This window comes from Saimiri boliviensis, chromosome 14 (assembly GCF_048565385.1).
Source record: "Saimiri boliviensis isolate mSaiBol1 chromosome 14, mSaiBol1.pri, whole genome shotgun sequence".
NCBI classification, from domain to species: Eukaryota; Metazoa; Chordata; class Mammalia; order Primates; family Cebidae; genus Saimiri; species Saimiri boliviensis.
Genome location: NC_133462.1, coordinates 42,246,364 through 42,260,646, shown reverse-complemented (window position 1 = coordinate 42,260,646; position 14,283 = coordinate 42,246,364). Strand labels below are relative to the sequence as shown.

Sequence of the window (14,283 nt, the reverse complement as noted above, 5' to 3'; positions counted from 1 at the left end):
TGCTGGTGGTGGACTTTTGTTGGACAACTGGGGTGATGGGCCTGGGGGTCGTAGGATTGGGGGACACTATCTGAGGACCCCCCCGCCCAGGACCACCTCCCCCTGCAGCTTCGGCTCAGCCCCACTGACCTCGGCTCCTGCCCGCCCTGTGGCCCCTGCCCCATCCCGAAGCCGGCAGCCAGAGGCAGGTGCCAGGCAAGTGCCCAGGGGCGGGCGGTGAGAGCCTGGGGCCCATGCCAGGGGGCGTAGGGAGGGGGCAGCAGCCAACCCTGCCCCATGCACCCCTGTGTATACCCTGCAGAGTCAAGACTGGGGCAAGAGTGACGAGAGGCTGCTACAAGCCGTGGAGAACAACGATGCACCTCGGGTGGCCACCCTCATCGCCCGCAAGGGACTGGTGCCCACAAAGCTAGACCCGGAGGGCAAGTCTGCGTGAGTGCCCTCGACCTGGGAGTGGGATGGCTGAGGGGTGGCGACCCTGCAGCTGAACCCTCATCTCTCACCTCCAGGTTCCACCTGGCTGCCATGCGGGGTGCGGCCAGCTGTCTGGAGGTGATGATAGCTCATGGCACCAATGTCATGAGCACGGACGGGGCAGGTACTGCCAGCCTGGCCCTGGGGAGGGAGGAGAAACTCAGCCCAGGTGCCCAGTGAGAGGGTCCCACAAGGTCCTGCTTCCAGACCTCAATGTTCCCTGCTGAAAAGTGGGGGCTCCCTCCAATGCCCCTCCCTTGCCTCCAGGGAGAAACCCAGGGGCATGTTAGAGCAGGGTACCCAAAGACAGAGACTGTGGTTGGCACTGAGCAAAGCAAATGGACAGCTTGTGGATGGAGAGTGACTAGGATTCAGGTATTGGTTCAGTTGGATGGGGAAGTAGCCTGGGCTTGGGGGATAGCTGCAGAGTTTTGGGGGTTTTGTTGTTTTGTTTTTCTTTTTTTGGGGGGGACAGGATCTCCCTCTGTCACCCAGGCTTGAGTATAGTGGGTGTGATCTCGGCTCACTGCAACCTCCACTTCCTAGGTTCAAGCGATCCTCCCACCTCAGCCTCCCAAGTAGCTGGGACTACAGGCACACACCACGACGCCCAGTTAATTTTTGTATTCTTATGAGAGAGGGGGTCTTCCTGTGTTGTGCAGGCTAGTCTTGAAGTCCTGGGATCAAGTGATACTTCCACTCAGCCTCCCAAAGTGCTGAGATTATAGGTGTAAGCCGCCATGCCCAGCCTGGGGAAGTTTCTAGAAAGTGACTGAGGCAGAGGAAGAACCTGGGGCTTGGGAGATAACTGGGACTGTTGGACAAACTAAGTCTTGAGGTGCATCTGGGATGTGGAAGTATCTGAGCTCAAGGAAGTGACTGAAGGAAGCTACTTAGAGTTTGGAGGAGAAACGAGATTCCTGGGAGTAGCTGAGCTTGCAGCGTATCTGGGGCATGAGAATAACAAGCAGTGTTTGGGGAATATCTGAGATACAGGGGAGAGCTGGGATCTAGGAGCAGCTGGAGCTCCGGGAGCAGCTGGAGCTCTGGGAGTAGCTTGAGCTCTTGGAATATCTGGGGTACAAGGAGAACCTGGGTGCATGGCTTAACTGGGGACCTGGGGGAATAATTGAGATAAAAATGTGCAGCCAAAGGAGTAGTTGGGGCTCAGGAGGCAACTAGGCATGGGGACACAGTCACACCTGAAGCTTTAGGGCCACAGGCCTAGTGGGCAGGGTAGATGTTTGAGTAGCTGGGGAATCGCAGATCACCAGAGTTGACAGAGAAGAGCAAGGGTACGTGGATTGGCAAGAACATACACAGCAGCTGTGGGTTGTCCAGGGCAGAGCTGCAGCTTTGGCGGAGCTGACCCTGTAGAGTGTCTGGGGACATGGGGAGTAGCTGAAGCAATAGGGCTTGAGGAATAGGTGGGTGTGGAGTGTCGCTGAGGTGGAATTGTCTGGAATACAGACTAACCATGGGTTGAAGAGTCTCTGGGCACAGGGAGTAGCGTTATTTTGAGACGTACCTGAGGGCTGGGCTTCGTGGCTCATGCCTGTAATCCCAGCACTTTGGGAGGCTGAGGTGGGAGGATCACTTGAGTCAGGGAGTTCAAGATCAGCTTGGGCAACATAGCAAGACCCCATCTCTACAGAAAATACAAATACATTAGCCAGACATGGTGGCTCTTGCCTGTAATCCCAGCCGCTTGGGTGGCTGAGACAGAATCGTTTGAGTCTAGGTGTTCAAGCCTGCAGTGAGCTATGATCACACTGCCTGGGTGACAGAGCAAGGTCCTGTCTGCAGGGGAAAAAAAGAGAGAGAAGTACTGGGGTTTGGGACTTTGCTAGACTCAGAATCTCATCACAAATAGTTGGCATGGCATAGGGAGGGAGCAACTGGGAGCTACTTGTATAGCTGGAGCTCCAGTAAATCTTCTCTCCTTCCTCAGGTTACAATGCACTCCACCTGGCCGCCAAATACGGGCACCCACAGTGCTTGAAGCAACTACTGCAGGTCATTTACTTTCTCGTCTCAGCTATTCCCTGAACCCCAGATACGCCCTTGATCCCTACTAATCCTGAGTTCCAGCAATTCCTTGAACCCCCAGATGCTCTATGACTCCTAGATATTCCTTGGCCCCTTTTCCTCCAGAATCCCAGCTACTCCCTGGATAACCAGATACTCTCAGAGCATCCAGATGCTTCTCCCACTTAAGATACACTCCCGACACCAGATACTTCCTGAGCTCTGTTTCTCCCTAAGTCCTAGGTCCTTTCTTAGCCCCAGCCACTCTCAGAGTTCCCAGCTATGCCCCAAACTCTCAGATGCTTCTCAGCTCCCAGCTATTTTCTTTTCCCACCAATTTTCATGAAAATGGAGTCACCTGGGGGCCTGGGAAGGGTGAGGTAGAGAGGCTGAAGGATAGCAGAGCCCAGGGTGGGGAAGGCAGTCCTAGAGAATCAGACAGCAAGAAGGATGGCTCCGCCTCAAAGGACTCCCCCCATCCCCAGGCCTCCTGTGTGGTGGACGTCGTGGATAGCAGCGGCTGGACGGCCCTACACCATGCAGGTAGGTGCAGCCCGGCCCTGCCCTGACCCCATAGCCCAGAGGGTGCTAGACTTGGGGGTTATTCTACCCCGGGCCCTGGGGACCCGCTGTGAAGCTTCCTGTCCCCTGTTTTTCCTTTTTCTTTTCTTTGCTTTTCTGTCTTTTTTATTTATTTATTTATTTTTTTATTTTTTCTTTTTTTGACGCAGAGTCTCACTCTGTTGTTGCACAGGCTGGAATGCAGTGGCACAGTCTTGGCTCACTGCAACCTCTGCCTCCTAGGTTCAAGCAATTTTCCTTCCTCATCCTCTCTAGTAGCTGGGACTACAGGCACCTGCCACCACGACCAGCTAATTTTGTATTTCTAATAGAGATGGGGTTTCTTTTTTTTTTTTTTTTTGAGACGGAGTTTCGCTCTTGTTACCCAGGCTGGAGTGCAATGGCGCGATCTCGGCTCACCGCAACCTCCGCCTCCTGGGTTCAGGCAATTCTCCTGCCTCAGCCTCCTGAGTAGCTGGGATTACAGGCACGTGCCACCATGCCCAGCTAATTTTTTGTATTTTTAGTAGAGACGGGGTTTCACCATGTTGACCAGGATGGTCTCGATCTCTCAACCTCGTGATCCACCCGCCTCGGCCTCCTAAAGTGCTGGGATTACAGGCTTGAGCCACCGCGCCCGGCCGAGATGGGGTTTCTTCATGTTGGTCAGGCTGGTTTCAAACTGCTGACCTCAGGTGATTCACCCGCCTTGGCCTCCCAAAGTACTGGGATTACAGGCATGAAGCCTTGCCCAGCTTTTTCTTCTTCTTTTTTTTTTTTTTTTACACCACATCCAGCCTTTTTTTTTTTTTTTTTTTTTTGAGAGAGGGTCTTGCTGTGTTGCCTAGGCTGGAGTGTGTTAGTGCAATCTCGGATCAGAGCAACCTCGACCTCCTGAATTCAAGCAGTTCTCCTGCCTCAGCCTCATGAGTAGCTGGGATTACAGGCGCACGCCACCATGTCCAGCTAATTTTTTTGTATTTTTAGTAGAGATGGAGTTTCACTGTGTTCGTCAGACTGGTCTCAAACTCGTGACCTCAGGCAATTCACCTGCCTCCTAAAGTACTGAGGTTACAAGTGTGAGCCACAGCCCCTGGCCCTTCTCCTCCTTTTTTATTACCTACAATGTGCCAGGCACTAGAACCCATCTTAAATCCCAGTTACCCTTTGAACCACAGACTATTAGCCCATTGCACAGATGAGGCTTAACAAGGTGTCACTTGTCCACAGCAGATAGTGAATCCAGGTTGTCTGACCTCAAGGAGCAGCCGATTGTACTCCTGGTCTTTGTGACAATGGGGACAGGCCCCTAGGGTTTAATTTTCTTTGAAGAGCTCCTAGGAGATATCAGGAAAATCATAGCTCCAGGCCTCTGGCACCTTCATCACCAAATCCAAACTCCTTCCCCAAGGAAGGGAAAGGGACCCACCCACTTGAGCCAAAACCCAGCCCCCAATCTGTCCGCTGTGCCCGTGAAATTCAGGTATCGCTTTCACTGATGACTCAAGAAACATCTGTTCTTTTGGAAACTCAGAATAAAATTGGGCTTCTTTTGGGGTTTTAGTCGCTGGGTAAGAATTCCCTGCAGTTGGAGTACGCTGCCACCTAGTGGCGGCAATGCCTCTAGTCAGTATATAGGAGCTCATTGGTTGTCGCTCAGCAGTATTGAGCACTTTGGGAGGTCAAGGCGGGTGAATTACTTGAGGTCAGGCGTTCGAGACCAGCCTGGCCAACATGGTGAAAGCCCATCTCTACTACTAATAAAAAGTTAGCCGGGCATGGTGGCACGTGCCTGTAATCCCAGCTACTCAGGAGGCTGAGGCAGGAGAATCGCTTGAACCTGAAAAATGGAGATTGCAGTGAGCCGAGATTGTGCCACCGCACTGCAGCATGGGTGACAGAGAGAGACTCCATTTCAAAAACCAAAACCAAAACCAGTTATTGAGTACCTGCTGTGTGTCAGGCACTGTTCTACGTGTTGTAGGTAAGGTTTGCAGCAATCAGAACCTCATCATCCCTCAGGCACACAGCAAGTATTCAGAGTTTGTCGACTGAAAAATGGATTCTTGTGCTTAATCTGACTGTACGTCAACCTGCTGGAATTAATCCCCAGGGATTCCAGAGACTGTGCCCTTGTCTCAGCCACACAGCCTCCTGGGGAGCCTCCCTGTCCACTCTGGTCCTGTGCAAATGGCAGTAGAAGGGAATCTCTTGGCAAGGTGCGGTGGCTCACGCCCATAATCTCAGCACTTTGGGGCCAGGCACAGTGGCTCACGCCTGTAAATCCCAGCACTTTGGGAGGCTGAGGCGGGTGGATCACAAGGTCAAAAGATCAAGACCATCCTGGCCAACATGGTGAAACCCTGTCTCTACTAAAAATACAAAAATTAGCCAGGCCTGGTGGCATGTGCCTGGAGTCCCAACTACTCGGGAGGCTGAGGCAGGAGAATTGCTTGAACCCAGGAGGCGGAGGTTGCAGTGAGCTGAGATTGTGCCACTGCACTCCAACCTGGTGCCTGGTGACAGAGCAAGACTCTCAAAAAAATAAATAAATAAATAAAATAAAATCAGCACTTTGGGAGGCCGAGGCGGGTGGATCACCTGAGGTCAGGAGTTCAGGACCAGCCTGGCCATCATGGTGAAACCCTGTCTTTAAAAAAAAAGAAAAAAGAAAAAAGAAAAATAAATTAATAAATAAAAGAAGGGTATCTCTTAAAATGTAAATAGACCGGCCAGGCGTGGTTGTGCACGCCTGTAATCCCAGCACTATGGGAGGCAGAGGTGGGAGGATTACTTGAGCTCAGACGTTTGAGACCAGCCTGGGAAACATGGAGAAACCCTGTCTCTACTAAAAATATAAAAATTAGGCCAAGCACGGTGGCTCATGCCTGTAAATCCCAGCACTTTGGAAGGCCAAGGCAGGTGGATCACCTGAGATCAGGAGTTCAAGACCAGTCTGGCCAACATGGTGAAACCCTAAAAACGCAAAAATTAGCTGGGTGTGGTGGCAGGCACCTGTAATCCCAGCTCCTCAGGAGGCTGAGGCAGGAGAATGGCTTGAACCTGGGAGATAGAGGTTGCAGTGAGCCGAGATCGCACCATTGCACTCCAGCCTGGGGAACAAGAGTGAAAGTTCGTCTCAAAATGATAATAATAATAATAATAATATATCTATATAAGTATAAATTTAAAATTATCTGGACATGATGGCTCATGCCTCTAATCCCAGCATTTTCGAGCCTGAGGCGGGCAGATCATTTGAGATTGGGAGTTCAAGACCAGTCTGGGCAACACAGCGAGACCTCTTCTCTACAAAAAGTAAAGAGGGAACCACAGTGCTCCAGCCTGGGAGTTAGCACACCTAGATCCTGCATGTGACTCTGACTCTCACCACACTGGGTGACCACAGGCCTGTTGGGGCCTCAGTTTCTGCATCTGTAAAATGCGAAATATGCATTTGTTATGAATCTCACAGGCCCGGTGGGAATTTGTCATTAAATAAAGGAGCAAGGGCTGGGCGCAGTGGCTCACGCCTGTAATCTCAGCACTTTGGGAGGCCAAATCGGGCAGATCACAAGGTCAAGAGATTGAGACCATCCTGGCCGACATGGTAAAACCCTGTCTTTACTATAAAAACAAAAATTAGCTGGGTGTGGTGGCAGGAGCCTGTAGTTCCAGCTACTTGGGAGGCTGAGGCAGGAAAATCACTTGAACCTGGGAGGTGGGGGTTGCACTGAGCTGAGATTATGCCACTGCACTCCAGCCTGGTGACAAAGTGAGACTCCATCTAAAAAATAAATGAATAAAGAAAGAAAAAAAGATGCAGGGTCACATCCGGGCAGAAAGTCCCCAGAAAATGTCAACATCTTCCCTACCCCTACTCTTCCCTGATTTTGCTTTTCTTCCTTTCTTTTGTTGGTTTTTAAGACAAGGTCTCCCTCTGTCACCCAGGCTGGCGTGCAGTGGTGCCATCATGGCTAACTACAACCTCAAACTCCTGAGCTCAAGCGGTCCTCGCACTTCAGCCTCCTGAGCCTTCAGCTGGGGCCACCCAGATAATTTTTGCATTTTTTTGCTAGAGACAGGGTCTCACTATGTTGGCCCAGGTTAGTCTCAAACTTCTGGGCTCAAGCGATCCTCCTGCCTCAGCCTTCCAAAGTGCTGGGACTACCGGCTTGAGCAACTGCACCCAACGACCTTTTCTCTTTTGCAGCGGCTGGTGGCTGTCTCTCCTGCTCAGAGATGCTCTGCTCCTTTAAGGCCCATCTAAACCCCCAAGATCGGGTGAGCTTCTGGGATCTCTTTGGGAAAGATACTATGCTGGAGGTATGCTGCCACCAAGTGGCGGTATCTCAGGCACCCTTTGAAAGTTTGAGAAAGTTTGGGGTGAAACTCGAGGGTGGTTATATAGGCCTCTGCACCTCCGGGGGGTTAGTTTCTCATGCCATCGCATCCCTCCTCCTCCCTGCCAGTCAGGCGCAACACCCCTCATGATAGCAGCTCAGATGTGTCACACAGACCTGTGCCGTCTCCTTCTGCAGCAAGGGGCTGCCGTGAACAACCAGGACCTGCAAGGCAGGTGAGCATCTCCCCTCCCAGCTCGTCCACCTTATGCTGTGTGACCTTGGGCTAGACTCTTAACCTCTCTGAGTAAGGCGATCTAGCCAGCCTCCTCTTCCCAGCTTGGCCTGGGTCCTGAGATGGGCCTGGGGGTTTGGGGGATGTTCTCATCTCCTCAGTAGCTCCCTCCTCTGGTAGGACGGCCCTGATGCTGGCCTGTGAAGGGGCCAGCCCGGAAACAGTGGAGGTCCTGCTGCAGGGCGGAGCTCAGCTGGGCATCACCGATGCGCTGGGGCAGGACGCGGCTCACTATGGTGCCCTGGCGGGGGACAAACTCATCCTGCACCTGCTGCAAGAGGCGGCCCAGCGCCCCTCCCCACCCAGAGGTATGCAAGCCCCGCCTCCCCGCTGCATCAGCTTGGCAGCTTCTCATCACCCCGCCCTTCTCTATTGCGGATAGTGTCAAGGTACCCCCAATTGGCTGCATTCTAGGAGGTCCCAGCACTTACCGGATTCTACTCAGAACAGTTTCAAGGAGCCCCAGGGCATTTAGTGTAGTCTGAGAGGGGGTCTGCTTCTGCTTTCCTGGGTCATCTATACAGAAAAAACTTTGCCTCTCTTAAGAAAGGCACCCCCTGCCGGTCAAGGTGGCTCATGCCTATAATCCCAGTACTCTGGGAGGCCAAGGTGGGCAAATCACTTTAGGCCAGGAGTTCAAGACCGGTTTGACCAAAATAGTGAAACCCTGTCTCCACTAAAAATACAAAAGTTAGCAGAGCATGGTTCAAGCAATTTTCCTGCCTCAGCCTCCCAACCTGCTGGGACACCAGGCGCCTGCCACCACACCTGGCTGATTTTGGCTTTTTTTTTTTTTTTTTTTGAGACGGAGTTTCGCTCTTGTTACCCAGACTGGAGTGCAATGGCGCGATCTCGGCTCACTGCAACCTCCACCTCCTAGGTTCAGGCAATTCTCCTGCCTCAGCCTCCCGAGTAACTGGGATTACAGGCATGCGCCACCATGCCCAGCTGATTTTTTGTATTTTTAGTAGAGACAGGGCTTCACCATGTTGACCAGGATGGTCTCGATCTCTTGACCTCGTGATCCACCTGCCTCGGCCTCCCAAAGTGCTGGGATTACAGGTGTGAGCCACTGCGCCTGGCCGATTTTGGCATTTTTAGTGGAGTTTGGGTTTCACCATGTTGGCCAGGCTGTTCTTGAACTCCTGACCTCAGGTGATCCACCCACCTCGGCTTCCCCGAATGCTGGGATTACAGGTGTGAGCCACTGTACCTGGCCTGTCCTCTTTCTTTTTTTTAGATGGAGTCTTGCTTTGTCACCAGGCTGCAGTGCAGTGGCAATCTCAGCTCACTGCAACCTCCGCCTCCCAGGTTAAAGCAATTCTCCTGCCTCAGCCTCCCAAGTAGCTGGAACTACAGGCTCCTGCCACCACACCCAGCTAATTTTTGTTTTTATAGTAAAGACAGGGTTTTACCATGTTGGCCAGGATGGTCTCAATCTCTTGACCTTGTGATCTGCCCGATTTGGCCTCCCAAAGTGCTGAGATTACAGATGTGAGCCACTGTGCCCAGCCTGGTTTGTACTTTTAGTAGAGACGGGGTTTCACCATGCTGGTCAGGCTGATCTGGAACTCCTGACCTCAAGTGATCTGCCCACTTCAGCCTCCCAAAGTGCTGGGATTACAGGCGTAAGCCACGGTGCCCAGCTGTCCTCTCTTTTTAACAGTTCCAAGTCCCCCCTCAGCACTCTACCCAAGTGCCAGGTTTCTACCTTAAATGTCCCAATTCTTGGGGAAATCAGGAGCCTCCTACAAGTCCCTGGGGCCCACCAATGCCCTTCCTGGGGCTGGAAACAGAATGCCTGACCCTGCTTCCCTTTCTCCCCCGCCTTCCCAGAGGATGACTCAGGCGAGGCATCATCTCAGGTATGGACCCCTAAGCAGTGAAGGAGGCCCTCTTCCCTGCATCCACACTAACTTCTCCCCTGCCCCAAGCTCTGTGAGAAGAGAAGTTAGACCTGGGAAAACCAGTTTGGAAAGAATGCTGCCTTCAGGGTATGCTGCCACCAAGTGGCGGCAACATACCCAGCCTAACTCCTAGAACTGGGTGAGAATACTAGGGGGAGGGGACCAAATTGTGGGGCTGGGGTGGGAGGGCAGAGGGGACTGAGGTTGTTGAGGGTTGGTGTCTTCAGGGAAGGAAACAGATCTGGCCTCTTCCCTTCTTTCCGTTTTTGTTTGTTTTTATCTCTGTTGCCCAGGCTGGAGTGCAGTGGCAAGATCTCGGCTCACTGCAGTCTCCACCCTCTGAGTTCAAGTGATTCTCCTGCCTCACCCTCCCTAGTAGCTGGGATTACAGGCACCCACCACACCTGGCTAATTTTTGTATTTTTAGTAGAGATAGGGTTTCACCATGTTGGCCAGGCTGATCTCGAACTCCTGGCCTCAAGTGACCCACCCGCCCCAGCCTCCCAAAGTGCTGAGATTACAGGTGTGAGTCACCCACCTTGCCCCCTCCTAGTTTTAAAGCATCTCTGCTCCACAGAGGAGTGAAAACATGAGGGCACTGTGGTCTAGCTGGGGAAAGAACTGAGGCAGAGAGTGAAGAGTAAGATCGGGAACTTACAGTAAGGTGGTCTTGTCTGCGTTTATGCTGGGATAAGGAAGAGGGAGGAGGCAGGTACTGGGTCAGTGTTCACAGAAGTCAGGACACAGCTGGGCTGGCTGGGTTGGTTTATTGCAGGGGAGGCTGGCATGGCCCTCCGATCCACCCCCTTCACCCTCTCTCCCCTCCCTTCCCAGAATTCTATGTCCAGCCACGGAAAGCAGGGGGCCCCCAAGAAACGGAAGGCGCCTCCACCTCCCGCCAGCATCCCTGTGCCGGTGAGAGATGCTCTGGGCATGGGAGTAGGAGCGGGAAGCCCCCGGGCGTGGGGAGGAGCTCTGACTCAGACCTGGGATGGGGCAGCCCTAGGCCCTGTCTAAGACAGTGGGCGGGGAGGGGAGCAGGATGACCAAGATGCCTACGAGGAGATCGTGAGGCTTCGACAGGAGAGGGGCCGCCTCCTGCAGAAGATCCGGGGCCTGGAACAGCACAAGGAACGGAGGCAGCAGGAGGTTAGGAGGCCGAGGAGATTCGGGCATGGGGCCAAGCCTGGGTGGGGTGAATGCATGCAGGAAGATGCCCTTTACTTTCCGTCCTCCTTCCCTCCTCCCTCTCTCTCCCTCCCCACTCTGCTGCAGCCACCCGGGCCTCCTCGCTGTTCCTTAACTCCAGGTGTGGCCCTGCCCTGGGGCCTTTGCACGGGCTGTATCCTCTGCCTGGAATGCTGTTGCCTCAGATGTCCCCACAGCTCTTTACCCTCACCTACTTCATGTAATAGGCCTCTTGCCAAAGACACCTCCCGTACCCACTTTCTTTAAAACTGTAAACCCCTCCCCAACTCGCTAGTTCGCTTTATTTATTTGATTATACTTCTTTATATTTTGACATGGAGTTTCGCCCTTGTTGCCCAAGCTGGAATGCAATGGCATGATCTCAGCTCACTGCAACCTCCATCTCCCGGGTTCAAACGATTCTCCTGCCTCAGCCTCCCGAGTAGCTGGGATGAAGGGCTCGTACCACTATGCCCGGCTAATTTTTGTATTTTTAGTAGAGACGGGGTTTCACTACGTTGGTCAGGCTGGTCTCGAACTCCAGACCTTGTGATCCACCGACGTTGGCTTCCCAAAATGCTAGGATTAAAGGCGTGAGCCACCACACCTGGGTGTTTTGGGTTTTGTTTTTTGGGGTTTTTTCTTGAGACAGTCTTGCTCTTGTCGCCCAGGATGGAGTGCAATGGCGTGATCTCAGCTGACTGCAACCTCCGCTTCCCAGGTTCAAGGGAGTCTCCTGCCTCAGCCTCTCAAGTAGCTGGGATGACAGGAGCCCGCCACCGTGCCTGGCTAATTTTGTATTTTTAGTAGAGACGGGGTTTCACCACATTGGCCAGGCTGGTCTCAAACTCCTGACCTCAGGGGATCCACCCACCGTGGCCTCCTAAAGTGCTGGGAATACAGGTGTGAGCCCCCGTGACTGGCCTCTGTATTTCCATTTTCAGCACTTACTGCTCTTGGGCATGCATCTATTTTATGTGTGTCCCCGAATTTGACTGAGTCTGCCAGGGCAGGCATGGCTGATGGTGCCTGGGTCACAATGTGGGTGTCATCAATATTTATTGAGTGAATGTCTATTCAGGTGAGTGAATGAATGAATGTACAAATACATGAATGAATGGCCAAAACCAGGATCTTCCCCATAAGAGGCACTCAGTAGAAACTTTCTAGCTGGGTGTGGTGGCTCACACCTGTGATCCCAGCACTTTGAGAGGCCAAGGCGGGCAGATCACTTGAGGTCAGGAGTTCAAAACCAGCCTGGCCAACACGGTGAAACCCCGTCTCTACTAAAAATACAAAAAGAAATTAGCTGGGCGTGGTGGCAGGCACCTGTAATCCCAGCTACTTAGAAGGCTGGGCAGGAGAATTGCTTGAACCTGGGAGGCAGAGGTTGCAGTGAGCCAAGATCATGCCACTGCACTCCAGCCTGGGCAACAGAGCAAGACTCTGTCTCAGCAACAACAAAACAACAAACTTGTTGAATGAGTGAATGACTGAATGGAACAGTGCCTGGCATACAGCAGGTGATTAATAAGTACTTAGTAATGAATGACCAGAATGGTGCATACCAGCACACAGCAGGCACTCAATAAATACTTAGAAATGAATGACTGGTCAGAATGGTGCATGCTGACACACAGTAGGTGCTCAATAAATACTGAGCAAAAGGTCAGAACAATAGCTGGCACAAAATAGGCACTTAATAAATAGGAATGAATGGTGCCCAATACGTATATAGCAAGTGCTATATACTTAGTAAATACTTAGTAATGACTGAGCAGGCTGATTGGTGCCTGGTACACAGCAGGCACTCAATAAATAGTCATGAGTGAGCAGGTAGAATGCAGTACGTGCTCAATAGTTGCACATGGAGTGAGTGAATGTGCATGGAATGGAGGCTACGAAGCAGGAGGTGGGGCAGGGAGATCCCCTGCCCAGATCCAACCCCCTGTCCTTGCTTCTCCTGTCAGTCCCCGGAGGCCAGCTCCCTGCACAGCCTGGAGAGACAGGTAGGCTGGAAGGTGGGGCGGAGCCGGCCCTCCCGCTGCCCACCCTTTCCTTCCAGAGGCAGCTGAGTCTCCACTGCTGCTCCCAGGTGCAAGAACTGCAGCAGCTACTGGCAGAGAGACAGGAGGAGAAGGAGAGCCTGGGACGGGAGGTAGAGAGTTTGCAGAGCCGGCTGTCCCTGCTGGAGGTAGGAGCAGTGTCGGGGCTGGGCTGGGGCCGGGTGGGGAAGCTTCTCTCCTGCAGCAGCAAGACAGCCATATCAGTGCACACACAGCCTTACACACATGCAGACACGCCCACCAGATGTGTACTCACAAAGCCATGGTCACATGCACCCATGCACACTTACAAATGTGCAGACACAGAAAGGTCATGTCTTTCCCTCCTTCCTTTCCTTCCTTTCCTTCCTTTCCTCCCTTTTCTTTCTTTTTTTTCTCTCTCATTCTTTCTCTCTCCCTTCCTTCCTTCCCTTCCCCTCCTTCCCTCCCTCTTTCTCTTTCTCTTCTCTCTCTGTCTCTCTTTCTCTCTTTCTTTCTTTCTCTTTCCTCAGAGTGTCTCTCTGTCACCCAGGCCGGAGTGCAATGATATGATCTCAACTTACGGCAACCTCTGCCTTCCAGGTTCCAGCGATTCTCCTGCCTCTGCCTCCGAGTAGCTGGGACTACAAGTGCACGTCAATACATCTACCTAATTTTTGTATTTTTTCGGGGGCAGGGGATGGAGTTTCATTTTTTTTTTTTTTGTACTTTAGGTTCTGGGGTACATGTGCAGATCACGCAGGATTGTGACATAGGTACACACATGGCAATGTGGTTTGCTGCATTCATCCCCCTGTCACCTACATCTGGCATTTCTCCCCATGTTATCCCAGACTTTCACTCTTGTTGCCCAGGCTAGGGTGCAGTGATGCGATCTCAGCTTACTGCCACCTCTGCTCCACTGGTTCAAGCAATTCTCCTGCCTGCCTCAGCCTCCCCAGTAGCTGGGTTTATAGGCACGCACCACCATGCCCGGCTAATTTTTGTATTTTTTTTTTGAGACGGAGTTTCGCTCTTGTTACCCAGGCTATGTACAATGGCGCTATCTGGGCTCACTGCAACCTCTGCCTCCTGGGTTCAGGCAATTTTCCTGTCTCAGCCTCCTGAGTAGCTGGGATGACAGGCACGCCCCACCATGCCCAGCTAATTTTTTGTATTTTTAGTAGAGACGGGGTTTCACCACGTAGACCAGGATGGTCTCAATCTCTTGACCTCTTGATCCACCCGCCTGAGCCTCCCAAAGTGCTGGGATTACAGGCACGAGCCACCACGCCCGGCCCCAGAAAGGCCATTTCTCCAAGCACACGCGCACACGCAGGGATGGATGACCACTCTCCATGCACATGACGGAGCATGGGTAACAGCGAGCACACCACAGACACAGTTCACAGAGACGCAGGAAACACATGCGAGAATGTGTCATCGCACACACACACGCACTG

At 52.5% G+C, this 14,283-nt stretch overlaps 1 protein-coding gene across 15 annotated transcripts in view; it reads left to right on the top strand.

Annotated features, from left to right (window-relative positions):
* The window catches only part of ANKRD24 (ankyrin repeat domain 24), a 42,891-nt gene that overhangs the window by 17,535 nt on the left and 11,073 nt on the right, over positions 1-14,283 (top strand). For 10 of the 15 annotated variants that reach the window (XM_010349477.3, XM_074384783.1, XM_010349476.2 and 7 more), the window contains 13 exons: positions 109-195; positions 302-432; positions 510-598; positions 2,426-2,490; positions 2,988-3,045; positions 7,277-7,347; positions 7,536-7,642; positions 7,822-8,009; positions 9,538-9,566; positions 10,443-10,523; positions 10,650-10,757; positions 12,767-12,805; positions 12,892-12,990. In XM_010349477.3, coding sequence (XP_010347779.1) covers positions 109-195; positions 302-432; positions 510-598; positions 2,426-2,490; positions 2,988-3,045; positions 7,277-7,347; positions 7,536-7,642; positions 7,822-8,009; positions 9,538-9,566; positions 10,443-10,523; positions 10,650-10,757; positions 12,767-12,805; positions 12,892-12,990 — 1,152 coding nt within the window. Of the gene's footprint in view, positions 1-108; positions 196-301; positions 433-509; positions 599-2,425; positions 2,491-2,987; positions 3,046-7,276; positions 7,348-7,535; positions 7,643-7,821; positions 8,010-9,537; positions 9,567-10,442; positions 10,524-10,649; positions 10,758-12,766; positions 12,806-12,861; positions 12,991-14,283 lie in introns of all 15 variants that reach the window. The other 5 variants (XM_074384781.1, XM_074384782.1, XM_074384786.1 and 2 more) reach the window with 2 other exon arrangements.